This window comes from Bombus pascuorum, chromosome 11 (assembly GCF_905332965.1).
Source record: "Bombus pascuorum chromosome 11, iyBomPasc1.1, whole genome shotgun sequence".
Taxonomy (NCBI): domain Eukaryota; kingdom Metazoa; phylum Arthropoda; class Insecta; order Hymenoptera; family Apidae; genus Bombus; species Bombus pascuorum.
In genome coordinates this window covers 11327371-11348086 of record NC_083498.1, presented here as the reverse complement: position 1 = coordinate 11348086, position 20716 = coordinate 11327371, and the positions used below count along the sequence as shown (strand labels likewise).

General features: G+C 40.8%; 2 protein-coding genes across 5 annotated transcripts; one reads left to right on the top strand and one right to left on the bottom strand.

The window, feature by feature from the left end:
- The first annotated feature begins 99 nt into the window (after positions 1-99).
- LOC132912195 (uncharacterized) lies at positions 100-10559 on the top strand. 4 transcript variants are annotated; one of them, XM_060969388.1, is made up of 12 exons: positions 100-1903; positions 2138-2295; positions 2632-2910; positions 3065-3221; positions 4558-5269; positions 5690-5922; positions 5996-6184; positions 6477-7038; positions 7121-7194; positions 7286-7365; positions 7669-7912; positions 8055-10559. In XM_060969388.1, exons 1-12 carry the CDS (start codon positions 928-930, stop codon positions 9995-9997), a joined length of 5607 nt encoding a protein of 1868 aa, XP_060825371.1. In that variant the 5' UTR covers positions 100-927; the 3' UTR covers positions 9998-10559. The 4 variants fall into 4 exon arrangements, with proteins under 4 accessions (XP_060825371.1, XP_060825370.1, XP_060825373.1 ...); XM_060969387.1 differs by having other exon boundaries at positions 5984-6184; XM_060969390.1 differs by lacking the exon at positions 7286-7365 and having other exon boundaries at positions 7634-7912.
- A 4294-nt stretch (positions 10560-14853) lies between these two features.
- LOC132911673 (protein atonal-like) lies at positions 14854-16548 on the bottom strand. The gene has a single exon (XM_060968446.1). The coding sequence runs from the start codon at positions 16311-16313 to the stop codon at positions 15477-15479; it is 837 nt and encodes a 278-aa protein (XP_060824429.1). The 5' UTR covers positions 16314-16548; the 3' UTR covers positions 14854-15476.
- Positions 16549-20716: the final 4168 nt, after the last annotated feature.

Genomic DNA, 20716 nt, shown 5'->3' with positions numbered 1-20716 from the left:
AGAAAATATAATAAAAAATATGGCGGTAAAGGTGTAGGAAAAAATAGTTGTATTGCAATCAGTGCATGGCATGCAGACGCATATAAATACAAACGTGGGCGGCTATTCGAGAGTATACGCCATAGTCTTTCCACCGTCTATTTTCGACGAGAACAGGAAGACCGTCTCTTTTACGTGGTTATCGTGGACATGCTCTCGCGCATGCTCTTCGAACGTGGTGGAAAGCCTCGTCGTCACGAATACGCTCTTGTATTCGTTGTAAATACGAATGCCGAATGCTCGCTACCGAAAATAATCACGCGAGGACGTTGTTGCGATTTCAGGCCGCTTCTTCCGCGGCTCTCTTGACGCCGCCAAACGTAAAAAATGCATTCCCACCGCGAACCTTCGAGATATTCGCCGCAAGACCTAGCGATATCCCTTAACACGAATATTTGTAATAATATCGGTTTCATTAATAATTAAAAGTACGGTAAAATACCATCGGTCGTGTGTTTACTTCGTGTTGGATCAGCGATAGAGGATCAACCAAGTAAATTGTTACTGATGTGTAACGAAAGAGTGATACAAAATTTGGTGCTGTTCGTTGTTCGTCCCCGTTACCTTGACTTCAGCATCGAAGATAAAAGACATTATAGTTAAATACCTCAGCAGTGACTGTCATTCTGTATCGTGTTAATTTCAAATTAAATAAATAGATGTTACAATTTCTAAATATTCCAAACTTTGTTACCAGAGGTGTCTAAACTCGATTCGGTGCTACGCCTATAATGTCCATGAAAAAAGATGTATTCTAAAATTAGAGTACTCTGATATATTTAGAATATTAATAATTCAATTGACAAACCCGAGAGAAAGAGAGAGAGAGAACAGCTTAAAACGCACATGTAAAACGCGTTGGTAAACGTATTAGATAAAACTAGCCAAATGGTGGATAATGAGAAGTTCACTGATCACAGCGGTCAAAAGACCGAAAGGAATATCGGTCGACCATGCACGAGCCGTGTTAACGAACAAAAGACATTATCCAAGGCTAAACACAAAGTGGATGAGAGTGATTTACCTGTACCTCCACCGGATCCATGGGCGAGCCTATGGCGTCTGCAAAATACGCGAAATCAGGCGGAAATAGGACAGAGTCGAAACGTCGATGAAGACGAAGACATAATCGCCTACTTGACGGATTTCGGGACGTTGCCGTTCGAAGGTCAAACCTCGGAGTGTCCTTCGAGAAATTCTGCTATGTCTGCAATGGCTATTTCAAGTCTTTACGCGGAAGACGCCTTCGAGCAGTTGGATCGTCTGTATGCTTTCGCCGAGGAAATTCTCGAGCTCAGGGATCGCAATTCCAAATTTTTTAGACGCGTCAGGAATTTAGAGCGGCTGAAGGTACTTCGTAATGCCAATCAGAAGTTGGAAAATGCTTTCGAGCGAGACAAGGACGCGACGATCAACGTTTGCGAGGAGGATACTGGATTCGCAGAATCCTTGTTAGACGCTATGTTGTCAAATTGCAGGGATTCGCCGTTTCAAAAGCGGAATATCCGATCGTCCTCGTCCAGACAAACGAGAAATAAATTCGACGTCGATAAGCAAACGTCGACGGATGAAATTTCTGGGAGCGCACCGAAAGTTTCAAAGTGGACCAGGGTTAAAGCTGCTTTCAAGTGGGAAAGGGCTTACACGAACGATACGGAAACAATGGATCCATCGATGACAACGAGCACGTCATCGACGACCACCGCCTCTCCCTCCACTCCAACGACTAAATATCACAGAAATGCAGATGTTGAAATTAAGGAATCGAACAATACGGCCACTTCGTCACCCGTTAACGAACCTTGTAACACAGGCCCGCTCTTTGGCTCATCTCCATCTTCTTTCAACGAAGGATTTTATGACTGTACGAAATTCGTAAACTTTTGTTTACATATATATATATATATGTATATATATGTATTCGTTACAAATATTTTTGCCATTACAGTTGGTCGAATATCATCTTTTTGCAAATTAATCGTTTAAATGAAAGACACGAGGATCATTTGTAACTAAATCACTCGGACAAATTTTGAAACTCGGTCTTGATAGACGATCGTATATCCATGTTCTTTCGTAATTCGTTACGTTTTTTTAGGTTCACAGAAAAGTGCTTTAAGTCATTTAGATTATCAATCCTTAAAGAGAAAATCTAATAAAGAGGCAGATTATGGAAATTGGCACAGCAAATCTCTCGACGATAATATCCTTATACTGGACACTTTGCAAGTTAATGAAACGGGTCTAACAAACGAGGTAAATAAAATATTATCGTTACTTATTAAATTATATTTTATTGTCTATTATCTTTACACATTTGGATGCAGTTTAATTAGCTAAATATCCGCTAACTTTTGTTTTCCACATACTTTATCTTTGCGATATATGTATTTACGAACGTAATATTTACTTTCGTACACCAATTCTCACAAATAAATTTTACTCGAACAAAAATCATTAGCTGTTATCGTATCGATAACGACAGATACGAAAGTAATATAATATAGTTCGGATCGTGATTCGCTTTACTATAAAATATTTACTCGATATAAATCTTTCCATTATCAAAATACAATTTTTATACAAAACTAGATCGGACAAGGAAAACCATTAATTCGGATTACATCGGATAACGATCACGCGATGTTATCGTCGAATAAAATAGACGAAAAAGATACAGAATCGACATCAAAGAGATCAACGCCAACTTTAACTATCACGATACCTTCACACGATGAGGACAACAGATACGTATCTTCCCCGGAATCAAACTCGCCACTCTTTTTCAATACGAACACCTCTGCCGGAAATTCTCCACAGCCCAGGAAGACGTACCGAGACCTGTCTATAAACAAGGATTTTAAACGACAGGTTAATATTGTCTTCCTCTAGAAATGAAAAATTAATCTCTTCTTATATTTCGAAGATACATTTTGTCCACGAATTATTTACCTTAATTATTGATTTAGTTAATTTCGATTAATCAACTTTTTAAACTTGACACGTTTTTATTACAATGTAACAGCGATCATACGGTGGAGAATCAGCGATTCTTTCGTCAAAAGCACAGAGGTCAGACTCCAAATGGAACAAAGTCAGACGAGCGTTTCTAACGAATTCAACTTCCAGCATCTCATCGAATTTCATCAACGTCGTTTCCAGACAGATGCTTTTTCAAGACGGTAATTTAATAATTTACCTATTCGTACAACGATATTTCTTTCAAAGAGGACCACTTTCACGATGATCGCCGTTTCTGTTCGTTTTTAGCAGCAGCGACACAATTGTTTAGGTGTTTCAAGAATGCTTCGCCCCTTTTGCGACACGTTTGCGAAACATTCGTTAACGATGCCTTGTGATATTCCAAAATTCCACGTTGCAGCGATTCGATTTTATCCAAACCAGATTGCGCGTTCTGAGACGTTTTGTCCAATATCTTCCCCGCGTAGACTGCGTTTTCTTCGATGCATTTGGCCAACGCTTGCGGAGTTTTGCATTTGCGACAGGAGAGTATCAGAGATTTGGCACGATCGATGCAAACTAGCACGTCGCGTTCTAAATACTCGATATTTACTTTTATTCGTTTTATTCGGGGTACGACATCGTGTTCCACGTTCTCGAAAGCCTGGCGAACCTCGTGATTCAGCGACATAGCAGATTTGCGTTTCATAGAACCGAACGATGGATCCACTGCCAGCAACTTCTGAAGCGTTTTCTTGATGTCGTGCAAAATTCCTTTCACCATTACCTGCTCGTTATTTTTCGATATTTCTATATCTTTCGTTAATTGCACGAACATAGATTTTGATTCGTTTTGAATGTTATTCAAGATAGCGTTGGCCTGTTTCGTAACATTCTCGTACGCTTTCTGATAAACATCCACGACGCTTCTTTCTTTGCACTGAAATGTAAATTACAAATCGTTGTCGACGATCATTGCGTTAACGCGATAGAATAATGTACGCGTTTATTACTTTTGGTGGAGGTTTTGCAAACAGTTTCTTACAACATCGCTGTTCCTTAGATAGTTTTGGACATTTAGCAAGTTTCTCTTGATATTCTTTACATTTCGGTAATATCGTTTCCTTTTTAACGTTTTGCGGTCTCTTACATAGTGCCTTGCCGCATTGCTTACCCTGTACAGAATATTTGATAATATTGCTATGAATTCTACGAGTGACAGGGACGATAAATTTTGCGACCAACATGCCAAATATACGAATAGAAAGTAATCAAACAGCCGATCTCCGTGCGACAAAAGAAGACGATTTTTGATATTGGAATGGTCGAAAAGTTCGTAGTAGTTCTGATAATCGATATAAACGATAATAACACAAAGTCTTGCTTTATATTCGACGAGATCGAGAAGAGTACAATTTATTATAAACTTTTGCCAATCAACGAATCACTAAGGTCAGATAAATGCTGTTTTTCATGCATTAATTAATTAACGAGCACTTCCATGATCGATTGCACTAAAATTCAACATCGATGACAATTCTTTTTCTTACTCACCAGGACTGGAAGCATCGATCGGCTGTAATCATAACGACAGCGTGGAAAATATCGAGAAGGCAACACCATCGAACGCACAAGTGGGCGCACGACGAGATTACCGAGTTCTTAGGGAAAAACTGGGAACCGAATTCTATCAAAAACTGATCGAATGGGAACGTTTAAAAAATCTTCCGCCTCGCGTTGCCACGAAAGAAGTTCGCGAAATTTCGCCCAGTTTGCCAAGTCCCCGAGAAAGTTTATTGTCTGAGGAAAGATTAGCTCCTGAATTTAGGAAGAAGCTGCAGGACTGGAAACGCGCAAAGAAAGTACGACGAGGAAGTGCTCCCTTTGAACAACAGAGGATCAAACGACGTCGTTTGACCGACTGGCAGCTTTGGAGATCTCCTTCGAAAACCGAGCACAGAAATAGAGAGATCGCGACTCCGCAAGTTAACAGTGAATGCGGAGACATCGTTAACGAGGGGAAGTCTCAGCTCTGCGAAGATTTTGCACGAAAAGTAGAAAATTCGAAGAGAACGAACGAGACTGGCAATCATGATTCCCAATACTCGATACGATCGAAATCGCATCAACATAGAATCGCGTCTGGGATAGATGAGACCGAATTTTTCGTTCTAGAAAGGTTACTATCATTTTTTAATAATAATACGATTAAGGAGAGACGGGGGTGTGACGCTCAACGGTTGGAAGAGTGTTTTGATGCAGATTCAAGGTATAACGCAAATATATATTTCATTTATTAAGATTGACATTAAATGTAAACTAACCGTAAATAGAAATTCTACTCTACTCTTTTCTTCTAACATTTCAATTAAAAATAATAACGATAATACCAATAATTGAAGAAATATTCACAAAAATGTGTAAGTCTACTAATTTTCATGTTTACGTGAAATCAAACAGCCTGGCAATGGCACGCATCTTACTAATTTTTTTTTTATAGTTTATTTTGTTTTTTTATAATTTGTCCTGAAGGACATTTGGTAAAGTGTTATATCTCATTGGCAATAAAAAATAAAATAGAATAAAATAAATGTAGCATGTGGGTGGCTACCCCCAGCGGGGTGCCAACTTCGTGTTTTCTAAGTTATATCTTTTATGTCATCTTACTAATGTGTATATTTTATTTAAGATCATATGCCGATGGAACGCAGAGTCTAAACGATAGCAACGAAGTTTTCGTACGAACGTCCGTCGGATCCTACCGATTCGAAGGTATTTCACGAGAATTCACAAGAAAACTATACGATTGGGAACGGTATCGTGGAATATCGCCCACGTCCTCGACCTTCCGCCTCCTAGGACCACCTTATATACCTTCTCTGAGACGATCGACTATCGAAACATCAACGAATTCACCCACAAGTAAGATTCTAATTTATCGTTCACCGATAGGGCAGTTTTCTCCATACGATCGTTTCAATAGGTAATTATTCAGAAGTTGGAAGCAACGAACCGGTATTGTTGAAAGGTGGCTGTTTGAAGAGATCGAAATCTGTCGGCGCCATGATCGAGAAAACTGATCAAACTGCGTTTTTTGTACGCCGTTCGAACAGCTTACGGTCATTGGATCGTCTCACGAACAGATCGAAAGATTTGGATCGCGTCGATATCTTGCCAGATACTAGTAAGTATTATCGTTTATAGGTGTTTCGTTTCAACAGCCGTGTTGACACTAGAGCTATCAAAGTAATCAAAATGTACAATTTATAATTATTCGCAGAAATTTTATAAATTTATAGCGATGCATCTTTAGGAATTGGAATGATTTTTGGTGAAGTATGCGAATAAAGATTTTCCTGTACGTTACGTACATATACATGTATATTTTTATATACTCGTCATTGGTAACTCTGGTGTGAAAATAGGCGTAGCCTGTTAATCAATATCGTCGTAATTTCAAAATTTCTTTTTTTCAGTCGATTCTCGGAGAACAGAGGACGTAGCCGAAGATATAATGGATGACTCCGAACCGGAGGCGATGATCGTAGACATCGAAGACGTTATCGAGGAAACTGCGAGTCCCCTGGAGAGGGTGCAACCTCATCAAACGCCGGTATATTCGGTTGCAGCGAGCGAAACCACTAGTATCGCCGTACCACTCGGTACAGTCACTTCCAGTCACGAACCATCCCCGGTATTTTTGATCGAGATCGAGGAAAATTCCGATCACAATCTTTGGAAATCTAACAAGTGGAGTCAAAGGAAAAGTTTCTCGAGCGAAGACAGTCTGAGTCTGGAACAATCTGAAACGACGAAATCTTGGAATAATGAAAAAATCTCCCCGAACAACGAAGAACCAGAGCATTGGTTCTCCGCGAGTTCAACGACTAAAAAGCAGATGTCTGGTATTAAAGAAGAGTTGGACAAAGATTCTGTCAAATCAAGTAGTTCGATTTGTTCGACAGACGGAGATACGGAATCTAACGTTATGAAAGAAGAAAAGAAAATAAAAGATCAAAGTCGCGTTAATTTCGAAAGGTACATGAAATCAACGTTTGTTCTGCAAGAACTTGCCGTACGAAGAAACGAATCACACCTTCACAAATTTTTCCATTTTTAGAGAAGACGTTCCTGTAACATCGGCAGTCGATAAAGAAGCAATTGGAAGAGACGCCGAGAAGCACGTGTCTGATGGTAAGTTTAATAAGGTAATTAACGAAGCTTCTGATAGGTTTTGAGGTTGGTGACGAAAGCCAAGTAAAGAATACCTTGTTTTCCGTTCTAGAAACGAACGAAAACAAAACTATCCGTGAATGGAATCTTGGAAATCGTTCTATTTTTGGTGCAGGCATAAAAGAAACAATGGTAGATTTTGTGAAATTTTATAGCGCAGTTTGTCATTCTGCCTTCCAAATATTTTTTATTTTATTTCGTTACTTGTTTTCCTTACGATTGGTGACAAATTGGTGTAAATACAACTTAGAGAAAATTCAATGTGAAAGCTCGAAGATTAATTCGTTTAAAAAATCTTAGTTTGTTTCTAATGTTCGAACCGATTCTTCGAGGGAAAGTAAAAAAATGAAAGTAACGACGAAAGAAAGATCATTGTCTTCAGAATAAAGTTTTATCATAGAGCAATCAAAAATAGCGACCTGTCGGTACAACCAGGAGTTATCGAGCGAGAAGGAGCACGAGCAACGATCTGATAACCAAGCGGTAGGAAAGGATGAGAGCGGCAATAGTGGAAAAGACGGTGCTGAAACAACGAATAAGCTCGACAACGAATACGAGGAAATAATCCTGGCAACCAGCGATCCTCCTCGTTGCTCTTTAACGAATACGCAGTCAATGGCGAATTGTAAAAAAGAAACGACCCCAGGTTTACCAAAAACACCGAACGTTTGTGAATTAGGTACGTTCCAATTGGTTAATAAATATAATAATTAACATTTGTAATTTAATGCGCAATTTATTCGTGTCAAGTATTTTAAGAAATTCTATAAGCGTGGTAAAAAGGTTCAAATCAGAGATAAAAATATCATAATTACTCTTAGATGAAGTCAAGCCTGCCACGCGTGAAGTAGATCTTTTTTACGCCAATCGGAGGGACGACAGTTTAAAGAAAATCGAAGAAAATTACAGTATAGTCGAGGAAGAACTAGATATCGGTCATGATTCGTCCGAGACGAAATTACACTTAAACAACTATAAATCCTGCAATTCATTCGTCGAGTATTCGAACCGTGAGAAACAAGATTGTTCGATAGACGCTACAACGAGCGCACGATCGGTTGAGAGAAGAAACTGGCGAGAGTATCGTAATATGGAAAACGTTTCGACGTCTTCACAGTCATCCAGTACAAATTCCTGCACACGCGAATGTCGTCGCGAACCGACCATCGAAACAACAGCTTACACGGTCGCGCCAAGCAGCGAGGAACGTTGTTTCGAGAGAATCATCATCAACGAGGAAACCTTGAACAAGATAGTCGTGCCCACAGCTAGTACAGGCTGCGTCGAAAAAACGAAATCCTCGAAGACACCGGTGGAACGTGCTACGACTGAGAATTCCGAGAGCAGTCGTCGATCGAGCAGCGATCACGACGTTCCGACTAATCAAGAATCGAACGTTAAAAAACAAGTTTCCAGCTCACCGACGCGAAACGTTTTCATTAGGACGAAACGTATAATATTTTCTCCGTTTCGACGCTCGGAAGAGCATTCGGCTAAAAAGGAGGACGCTTGCGAGGACGATCAGGTATTTACGAGGAAAAGCAAAAGCAAATCCAGATCAGGATCCCCTAAAGTAAATCGTCAAGATGCGCTGTTGAGGATGTCCCTTTCGTTGCCTTGGCCTCTTCGCCCATCCTCGAAGGATCGCGAAGCCAAGGAAACGAAGGTGGAAGGAAATGGCAAGGAAGAACGGGCATCTATCGAGAAACCGAGCTTCGAACGGTGCAAATCCGTGGAGAGCTCGAGAAAATCGTCGACCAGCGAGAGCAACGCGTTTCCGAGAGAAACGAAGCGAGATAGAGCTTCGTCGACCGAATTGCCAGGAAGAAATGGCGAGTTTAATCAAGCAGCCGTACAGAAGAGTCAACGAGCAGACGTCTCGGTGCAAGCAAAGCCAGGCGAACAACAAAATCAAGCCTCTTTCGGAATTAGCTTGCCCAGTTTGAAGACCCAGGTCGACGAGAAGATCAAAGACGCGTCTTCCTCGAAATTCGATCCGCAGTCTTCCGATCTTATTCATAAACTGACGATTCTGTCCAACGTGGTAGCGAGAAGAGACGGTCGAACGAACACGATTTCCGAAGATACGTCTCTGGAATCGCACTCGTTGAGGGTACGTCGTGCGAAGGAAGATTTCTTGTCGCGTCGCGGTGGCCCGCTTTGTCATTCCGTGCTAGAACCTCCGTCGATCAAACATCAAATTTCTCCAAGGACGTTTCCTCATCGTTACGAGCAGATCTCGGAAAATCAAGAGAAAGCGACGAACAAAAGCGTATCGGATGTAAATCGTACGCCGAACTCGTCGTCGAACGAGGCATCGGACGATCGTGGTGCACAAGAGGAAGCAACGAACGAGAAAAAGGTGGAACAATTTATAAAAGAATACAATGCGAACGAGTTGTCGAACAGTCCAGTTTCTCGTCCCGATCGTGTAAAATCTGCCAGTGCCGGAATGATAAACGTGGATCCAGATACTTTCGTACGTCTCACGGAAACTAGTCGTGGATGCGAGTCTCTTCCGAGGTCGATCTCGAAGCAGCAACAGCCGTTAGGATCGTTCGCGAAAATCGTTAACAAATTTAAATTTACACGATTGATACGTGGCAAGGATATACAGGAGGAGAATATGAGCACTATTTCGAAATTGTGCAGACAAAGTTTGTTGATCGACGTTCGAAACGATTTTGATAAGTGCTGGGAATCCAGCGATCGTGAGAAGGCTTCCAAACAGGATAGTGTAGGGAGAAGTAAGAAAAATGAATAATTACGGCTTCGAAATTTCATTTTCCAATTAGTAGGAAGACAGACGAGCGTTCGAAGAAAAGAATTTTTCGGATAGGATTGTCATCCTTTCTTACAGCGATTATCTTAAATACCATAAATAATTCAAATCGAGTTTCAACTTTTGCGACACTTTTACTGCCTTCTAACTTTCAAAGTATCGCTTATTTCGTGTCAATAGTTATGTCTTCTTCTCCATAGTATTATACAGAAAATGATAACACACGCGATAACAGTATCGCGTGAAACTAATAAAGAAAATATACGGTGTTAATGATAATAGGACGTTTAAATAGTTGATCGTTCGAATAGTAGCCTGTATCAAATACCGTTGATGGATAGTTATAGTGCTAAAGGAACAGTGTACGTTAGACAGGATGTTGTTAAATGTTATAAAGCATCGTAAGATTAACCCATTTACGTAAAATGATAGCGACGAAATTGTACCAGAATTGCTACGTCACAGTGTATTAGATAGAAGGAACAAAACTATAAAAAATTTGTTCATACAAATGTGTAATTAAATATATTTAAAAAACAACTAACTTTTGGTAAATATTATTCGTTAAATTTATTTCCCGCGATATTCGCCTGTTTAAAAAATGCATTATGTTTCCCTTTGTGCCTATTAGGCAACTTATTACTTGTAACTTTCTATTCGTAAAGTAATCTGTACTATAAATTAATTTCAAGCAAGGTACGCGTAAAATGGCAATTAATTACCGTCGGATTTGATCCAACTCGCAGCAACCCCGAACAAATAAAATATTTTTTCCTATGAGAACTCTCACCATCTTAAAAACTTAAACGTGTACGTATCGCGCGTAATTGAAGAGTAAGAGCAAACAAAAACGGAGGGTCGTTCCAAGTATTAGCGTTGTTTGATAAAATGAAATTAATACCCCTGGGGTAGTTTCGAGTGGTGTACGGAAACTAAAAGTAAGCTCGTGTCGTGTGCGTCCATGCTGCCCCTTTTCTTTCTCTTGCCCTCCCTTTTTAACTTTCCCATCCTGTTTTCTGTTTAACCCTCGCACCCGCTTCGAAGCTTCCAACGATCCTTTCACGTGTTTTCATACCCGTGATACCTCTCACGGACGCGAAAACTCTTCGATCGCATTAAGCGGATTTCACTCGATCACGAAGCGGTCGAACAAACAAATCGGTCGAGCGAGCGCATTTCGTTTCGTTGTCTGTGATTGTGTGCCGTTGCCATTGTGCTATCGTGCCGCTCAAGAATAGGTCTACCTTGGGAAGAGTTTTGATTTATAACGAGTTTAAGCCGGCCCAGATCATGGGATATCTGTTTTCTTCCTGCGACTGAAGAGTTTTCGTTTTCTGTTTTCTTAGTAACGCGAAATCACTGTCTATGCGATAATATATGATTAAAATCTAAAAACAACCTGTTATTAATTTCTTATAAAATCTGTCCAAACGTCGAAAGTATCTGCAGCCTAAAAACAAATAATCTTTTAAAAGAAGAAAAGAGGTTGGCAGGAAAACAATAAACAAAACAAACGATACACTTTACGATAGACTGCTTTAATTCTTTCAAGGTGTAAAAATATCAGGACAAAGCAACGTGCTTTCTCAAGATGTTTCAAAGAAGAAAAATTGTTACCAGTATATACATATACATATATATATACACGTGTGTGCGCGTTGTGGCAATGGAATACGTAAGATCTCTGAGTCTTGGAAAACAACTTGGGAAAAGTCAGGAACGTAATGTAGCGGATAGCCTGCTCTTATTCCGACATCCTGATCACAGGTAGGGGATCTTTTACCGATTTACGAGCTGAACGTCAAGCTCGCAGGATCATCGAATCCCTCACAATGGGCGGTCGTGTTTTTCGTTGCATCCACCAGGATCGACCACACCTTTTACCTGCGCTTATAATCCGGAAGCATTCGCGAGAGCACGCACCAAGGTTCGAAACATTAAACAGATATTGTATCGACACCTTTCAAGAATATAACAGAAATATTCCAATACGATTCTCTTCTCATCGAACAATTCGGCTTATCGTTAACATCGATCCTCCTTTGAATCTACGAGAAATCGTACATCCGACAATAGGCTAAAGTTTTAAAGATAATATGCAATTTGTGATTAAATTTTGCGTAAATTTTCTTCTCTCGATTTCAGGAAATTTGATTTCTTATTTATTTTCTCGACTGGTGCTCGTCTCTTGCTCTTTCCTTGCCTTTCGAATTCATATATGCAGCTTTACCTCTCATTGTAAACCGATGAATATTTTGATATTGCCTTGTAAAGAGGACCGATCTCTTGAATAAATCATGCATCTGCAACTTTTATATTGGACGTATGGGCCGAGTTGCACAAGTTTGTCACGCGAATGAGTCGAAGCGACTGTCGCTGATGGAACGTCATTGATTTATGCGCACCAGTTTATATTCGACGCGATTTTCGTACGGCGAATAGCATAAATAGCCATGCGTTCTACAAGCACCAAGCTTGCTTCATTTTTATGTCTCAATTCTGATTTCGTCGAATAGAAATACAAATAGATTATGTTTCTCCGTCTGTAATATCGATAAACTTGAATTTTATAATACCAAGATCGAATATAGAAATTGCCATATATCGTATAAAAAGATGTAAAATGTAACGCTCGACAGCGCAGGTTCGGTAGTAAAATTTCGTCTCAATTTGTCGAGAGTCGATTCGATACACGTTGCCTCTCTCCATATAGTTGCAGCATACGTGTAATTAATCTTGATACAGCGAAGGTACACATCGGTGCAGCGAATATATGCAGCGGAGTGCTCGTCACCTGACAAATTTCCGCCAGCCGATTATATTTATCGCCTGATTTCAGCCGGCAGATTACATTATTTTAATGCTTAATGCGTTACGCCTGTGGCTCGGCTTCCATGGCAAAGACGGGTGGTTGCATGTGGTAGCGGCTACGACAAAATATTCGGCAGGGTTTCGAGATCTCTACGCTAAATGTACTCAAATAAAGCAATCTCCACGATCAGACAACGACAACGCGGCGGCGTTTGTCTTTTATCCTCCGTTTTACCCCTTCCCTTTACCTCGGTCAGCTTCCTCCCCAACCCCATCGAGTATTTTGATGACAGTGGCCACTGGTCACTGCTGGCGGTTCCAGCTTCCTCTTCTTTGTCAAGGCAAACCCTTCTGACAAAGCGAAGGTGGTAGTCCGCCGGAGAATTAATTGCTTTGAACAATATTTACGTTCTCTCGTCTAAGAGATTCCTTCCTTTCTTTTATTCCTCAGCTTCATTTTTGTTCTTTACGAAGGTCTGACCGAGGATACCCCAACCCCTAACCGCCAAGGAAGATGTCGCGCGATTTTTATCAAGTTTCCGAGGAATCTCGAGGAAGCCGGCCCTCGAGAGTACGAATCCTCGTCCGCTAGCATGAGAACGCGGACGAGAAGGGTCTCGCGAGACGAGTCAACATCGCCACGCGACATCCATTCCAATTTTTATGGGATCTTTACGCATCGTTCGATGATCCAATCGTAAAACGATTCTTCTTTTTTTTGCGTTTTTACGAAAGACTTGACGACGTTCTTCGCTTTCGAAACTGTATCCAACATTTGCAGCGAGAACTGTAAAAATGTAATACAAACGTAAATCTTCATCCACCGAGAACGAAGAAGGGGGAGGAAATAAAAACGGTCAAAGTGATATAAAGTAAATACAAAATGCAGTGTTTATAAATATTTCAATTTCTTCAAACCTCGTAGTACTAACTGACGAAGGAAGACGTCAAGGAGAAGAAGCTGTTACACGATAAAAGCGTTACATTAGGGTCCTTTCGAGCACAGTGTATTTTACTACCGTTTCGTGTATCTTTCTACTTTTTATGTAAAAAAAAAAAAAAATACGCGTTGTTTGTATACTCATGCTCGACAAATTTTCCAGTTTCCGTACAACAAGGGTTCGCGCAACATCGCCCTTCGAACGTTCACGCTAACCAAATATGTAGTGCTAATCACCAGGATGATGTCACGTCCCATCCTTCTTCTCTCTGCACCGTGTTAATTATAGTTTATTCGACGTTGAACGTGCTAGACGATGTTTGTACGGATGCTGGTCGCGCGCCCATATTTTTCACAAAATATCAAACGTTGGGCATAAAATCGTAAAAGAAACGGTAAAAGTAAACGAGATTTTCGTCTCTTAAGGCGATGAAAGCAATTCTTCCGCAGCGAATTAATAGCACGTAGGTGAATTATTTTATCGCTGTTTGCAAAAGATGCGATCGCCCTTGGCTATCTATCTAGCGATTAAATGCTTTTACGTGGGAAACAGTAGTGGAATGAAATGGAGCAAAGTGCGATGACGATGGCAAAGAATCGAAGGTGAAAAGAGCGAAAAGAAAAATAAAAAGAGAAGAGTCATCGTTAAAGAAAGGAGGCTGCAGGTTCTCAAATTGCAATGAAACCGGGCACCGACGCGTCGCGTGGGTTTCGTATGACGACCAGACCACCGATGACGATGCTGTTTTTCTTTCGCCCCGAATATACTTTTCATCCCTTATGATACAACTTTGTTCGTTGAACGAAATTAAACCCGATTCAAGCAATTACAAGGAAACTTTATTCCATTGCGCGACTCTTGGAACAGTCAAGTAAGGAACGTTCGAAGAGTAGACGTTTATAGAGGCGAAAAAATATTCTACTATGCTCCGAAGAGAGCATCGAAGTCTCTTTGGAGTTTGGAGTTTGAGCTAAACTGGCCAGGTCCTCTTGTAAGACTTCGAATTGTAAGACTTCGCTTTACGAAATTTGGCGAGGGAAGGATATTCGAAAACTACGAGAATGTATAAAATAATTATATTTTTCAACACATGCAGTTTCAGTCTCAAAGAGCGCATTGATATTTATAATACAATAAATTATAAGTACGTAACTTGGTCCGCCTTTATAATACAATATCGAGTTAACGATTTATCCATTAAAATATCGTTACTTTACAAAATTTACAAAGTTTCTAGTATTTACAGAAATCTTGGAAATGCGTGTCTAAACCTTTCTCGTTGCGTTTCGCACGATAAATATTACGATAATAATACTAAAACAATATAAACTATAAGACGATGGTCAATATCGTTTTACAAAAGATAAACGAGCGAATGGTACGCAGTTATAAGAATCATCGGATAACTCAAATGATATTCTGTAATTACAGCTGTAAATATCTACAAGAAAATGATAATGGATCGTTCCTACGTTTCAAACGCAATTCCTATAATTCGACTAAACAACGTAAACGTGATTCGTAACTCGTACATTTGGACGAAACATCTGTTTTATACACGAGCCAAAATTCGACTATTTCGGTCCTCGGGTTAATTCCACTAGACACTTTCGTTCAATTTCAACGACCGATTTTACCAGTTCGTTGACTAACACGATCTTCGGAAAAATCTTAAAACAAAAAAAGAAAAAGAAAAAGAGAAAAAAATGTTATTGCAACAAATCGTACAACGCCGTGATGTAAGACTGTGCCATTTGAAGCGTTTCGTATTTCGAGAGCTGCCGGTCGTTACCCAAAGACGGAAGATACGCTCTCAATCTATCGAACGCTTTATTCAGGTTCTGCATTCTTCTCCGTTCTCTGGCGTTCGCCGCCAGTCTGCGTTTCCTCACGATCGTCGAGCTAACGTATTTACCTCTCCTTCTCACCACGTTTCGATCGTTCCCGTTTCCATCGATCTCGGATCCTATGTGATCGGCACTGTCGCTCATTTCGGCATCGTCCTCGCTGTCAGCGTCTACGATTCTGTCGGAGAAACTGCTGGAATTGCTGATGACACTGCCTCGAGACGACTGCGCCTTTTCGTGCTCCGTTTCAGCCTCAGGATCCGCGGTTCCATCGGTATCCGCGTCCATACTGTTTACTTCCTCCGTCAGATCGATCATGTTCATAGCGTGTTGCGTTGCCTCGCTGTTGATCGTGGCGAGGCTCCTCTTCGTAGCGTACCTCTTGTTCAGTTCCTCCATCGAGCCTAACAAACGGTACGTAACCGGAGTACTTATCGTGTCAGGCTCCGACGATACAGACAAAGTTGTGGCAGGACTAACCGATCGTAAACTCGCGGTTGGACTCGGCGTGTGCCAGCCATCGCTGCGATTTCCGTCGTACACGATGCACTGCGGTATGCTGATACTGCTTACTGGTGGAAGATCGGACTTGCTCTTGGAATAAGCGTAGCTCGGTAAATCCAGATACGTGCAGGATACGACCTCGTCCTCTCTCGGTGGGAACATGTATCCGTATCGAAACATCTCCTGCAGTTCCATGCCGGTAATTTTTTGATCGAAATAGTACACAGAATTTGGAAATGGAAATTCCTCACTGGATCGGTAGGGTCGATAAGCAGGCCTCTTACTCTCTTCGATGTCTTCACTGAATTTCCACTGTATTTTCACGGAAACACCAGTTGCGAAACAAGCTCTTTTTATCGACTACGATGTGCGTGTATGTGATTGTTTAGAGCAGTTTGTGATGCACGCACGCCGACTCCGCTGTCGGGGTGATTCTAAAGTCGACTGGTACACCGCCGAGGGATTTATGCGTTTTTGGAGCGAGGCACCCTCGTGCAGCACGTGCCGCCCGACCAATGAAAACTCGCCGTCGGTCCCCACTATTTCTGCGGTGAGGTAAAGCCAACCAGCCCCGAGTATGCGAACGGCTAGCGTAACAGGTGGCATCGGCGCCTCCATCCTATACGATCGCGTATAAAATCGCACAGCTATTACCTGGCCCTTCGGTGACATACGTATGTATTAATACTAATACATATGTAAGTGCGTGCGTGATCATATACCAGCTCCATTCAATGCATATCACGTACAAGTTTGTATCATTTACTTAGGATTCACGGTAAACACAGACGCGAGACTCTCTTTGATCACGATGCACCGAAACTACCTGTTATTGAGATACTTGGTTGATAATTTACGACGGTATTAAAAAGTGGCGTGGAACACGCGGAAAATGATATTCAACGAATAATAATAATAAAACTCGCGATAATGTAACTCGACGACGCGATGTGATTTACGAGTATATTACGTCCCCTAGTATTTTTAAATATTATCGGATTAATCTCTTTGCCACTATATCGGGCTACATATTTCTCTCTTTAATTCTCCTTGTGGAGGATTGACACGTATTTCGACGTTGAGGATCAACGAAAACGCGTGAATATACTTGCACGAACCAATGCTATTTTTTGACGAAACGTAAGGGCAAGTGGGAAATCAGATAAGAAAATGAGGGAATATTATTCCGTGTGAATAATGCGAAGTTATTTAAATAAATAATGGTAATTTGGAGTACAAGCTTAAGCAATCTGACCGGGTAAACCGATCGGTTGAAGCGATTGTGGAACGAGGAACGCGGTCCAGCGCAAAATCTTGGGAAAAGAACGGATCGTATCTTGGAAAGGGTGCAAATACCTCAGGGGCGTAAGGTCCAGTTACATTTTTACTCGCTCAATTAGCGAAAACAGGTAGGATAAAGTTTGCGGCGAGCACGAAGGTGGTCCGAAGCAACCCGATCTCTGTCATTCCCTTCGGACACAGCCGTCTTGGATTTCGGGATCGTCCCGCCATTGCCTTAAAATTCTTCCTAAGTAGCGACACGATAATCCTTTGGTCGAAAACCTTTGGTACTTTTCGTACTTTTAACGAGAACAACCGCGTGATCGGAGTCCTCTCAACTTTTTTAGGAACGGGAAACATCGTCTTTCAAGGTCAGCGGAACTTCCGTAAATTCTCTTCGTTGGCACAACTTACCGTGAACACAATTTTGGGAGAAACATGTTATCGCGCTCTTACGAAACAGAATTCGAGCTTATAAATTGATTGGAGAAAAATACAGACGAAACGTTAGCCTAACGCGCGGCGTTGAATATGACATTAGGTCGTCTGAAAAGTTTCTCTCGTTTTATATTGTTTTATCGATTACGTACGATCCGTTTTATTCTATGGAGACAAAGATCGCGACAGATTAGGTTTCATGTTTGTGTAAAGATGCATCGTTGGAAAGACGCGTCTGTAAAAGAAAGACACTTTTCGGACAACCTAATATAACATAAAGTCTTTCGTTAGGCATCGAGTGTCTGAACGTGTTTACGAGAAAGTTAACATAAAAATGAATATAATTAAAATTAATCGATGCAGAATACGTTCTTCTTTACATCTAAATATGTTGGCCATTTTCACGCGAGAATATTCTTCCGTCGAATTGGGATGTAATTTAAAAATTGATTGCTTCCATTTATTATATTCTTGTTCCAGAACGGAACTGGGTCGGAACCAATAATTAGGGCTACGAAATGTACGCTTGTCTGTGTCTATCCTTGCTCTATTCACCAACGGCATTACCTCTACCTTCTGCCTTTTGTTTTCACCTTTTTGCTTACCTGCTCACCCCGTCGGTGCATCGGTTCAACCCACTCATCCTGTCTTTGCTTGTCAAAATCTTGCCAAAGAATTCTCGATTTTTCTATTAATTACCCTTGGTGAAACGAAAAACGAACGAAGAGACTCGTTAAATAAATAACATCGCCGATCGTTACTCCGCGAGGAAGAAGAAATAATCGACAACAATTAAGAATAAAAATATTACAAAAAGTATTTCTAATTGCGGACGAAATAAAATATCGTTCTTCGGTAACTAAACAACGTAATTATTAATTGCTGCAATTAATCATATTACTTACGAGGAATAAAATATGGAAAAAAGATATAAAAGAAAAAAAAAGAAACGAGGTGAAGATTCGACAAGGTAGTAAGCGAAGAGGAGGGAAGAGAAGAAAGTGTGAGAAAGGAAAAATGGATCAACAGAAGGGATATTCCTTGGGTAAAAATGATCTGAGGTAGGCCCGTCATGAGGATGCGCCCTGGGCGTGAGTCGAGTAATTAAATACAAAGTGCACTCATTTGTGAGCTCAGTGGCAAATAACATGTTATCCGACTAGTGGTAATTTACGAGAGCACCGTATGACGCTGTTCGTCCGACCCTCCACGAAGTTGACTCCAAACGATATCTATATAGAATACACATAGATATATTCAATGAATATGTATTTGGAAATAGAGACGTAAACTTTCGCAGACAGGCTAAATAACGAGGAATGCAGGCTTGGAGATCGACTAATTATCATTTGTTTCATCTCATTCGCTATTCTTCTCCTCCCATTTTCCCTTTCGTTTCTCAACATTTTCCGTCTTATTAATAATTCATCGGGAGGAGTATTCACGTTCGAAATCGGCCGGAACGATCGATCGATTCCCGAGCCGAAATTCTGGCATCAAAATTTGAGAAGATCGATCGTAGAATGATTTATTATTCGATATTAATAATTTCATTGCACAGACACAATTATCTAGAATTTTTAACGTTTATTTCATTCGCTTATCGCTGTGTTATTGTACTCTGTTACATCGTCGTAATGATTATTTTATCTTGCCGCGACAATGTCAATTTCCCACTAGGTTTTAAGTTTATGTTGAAATCTTATCCATCGTATCACGAGCAGAGTTAAGAACGTGGAAAACAAAGTCGTCGTGATAACATCGATCGATCTATTTTTCTACGATCAAATAGATAGTCAACAGACATCGCGCGCTACCGTATGAAAATAGAATTGTTAAAAAAACAGAATCCTTAGTTGGTATATTTTTCATATCCTTGAATCGCAATAACCGTTTCCTGAAAATCGTGACAGATGACAAGTTAGCGAGTCGTGTTAGCAAGACGAGCTCTCGATGATAATTGATCAGCTCGGACGTGACAGCCGTGACTCTGACACCTGTGCTTCCGAAAAGAAATCACGCGCTATCAAAAAGATAGATCCGAGTATTGTATACCACAACGAACTGACCGTTCGTCTATGCTGTTCAACTTGCCGTGTCTAGAACCAGACAGGGGAGCCGCGTCGAAGCTTGTTAAGGAGTGCGTGCCGAACTGATTCCCAGAATACAATTACCACATTATCCGGTTCCGCTTTCGAATTCCTCATTTTGTCCTTCCAGGCTGGCCCGACGTCGTCCCGCCGCTATTCGTGTTTAAGCATCATCGACTATTACGAACCGCCCGGCTTACTCCTTGAAAGGCGAGATGAAAACCGCATCCTCCTGTTTCATCCAAGAAACGGTAAACTTCGAAGATGTGGCTTTTACAATTTTTACAAATTCTTTCAGATATTTAATAATGTTTACGCGCGTCCGTGGATAATACTCGATAATTTACGCGATAATTTAGAAAACTTTCCATCCGAAAATTCACCTTCTTCTTTTCGAGGTTGCTACCGATCGCCTTTCATCTTTTTCGCAGGTACTCCGTTTTGAAATTGCACCATGACGGAAGATTTAGAAATGTTAGGATTCTTAAAGGACGAAACTTTGATTCTTGAAAGAAACATCGGCGCTAATGGCAAATGGTAAAAGTCTTGATAACGTTAGCGCTTGAAAATTTGTCATCGGTAGCGCGCGTGTATCTAAACGCGTATATCGAGCATATGGTATTAAGTAACGATTGCGTAAGAACGTTCTGAATTTTGTCAAAGGACGAAAATTGCGATTTCCTTGGAGAGGGAACGTAGTTTCGTAGAAACCGTAAAATCAGCCAACAAGCGTAGTTATATAGAGCTTCGGTGGTCGAAGCGGCGCATCCCAAAACCGAAGTAACGTTC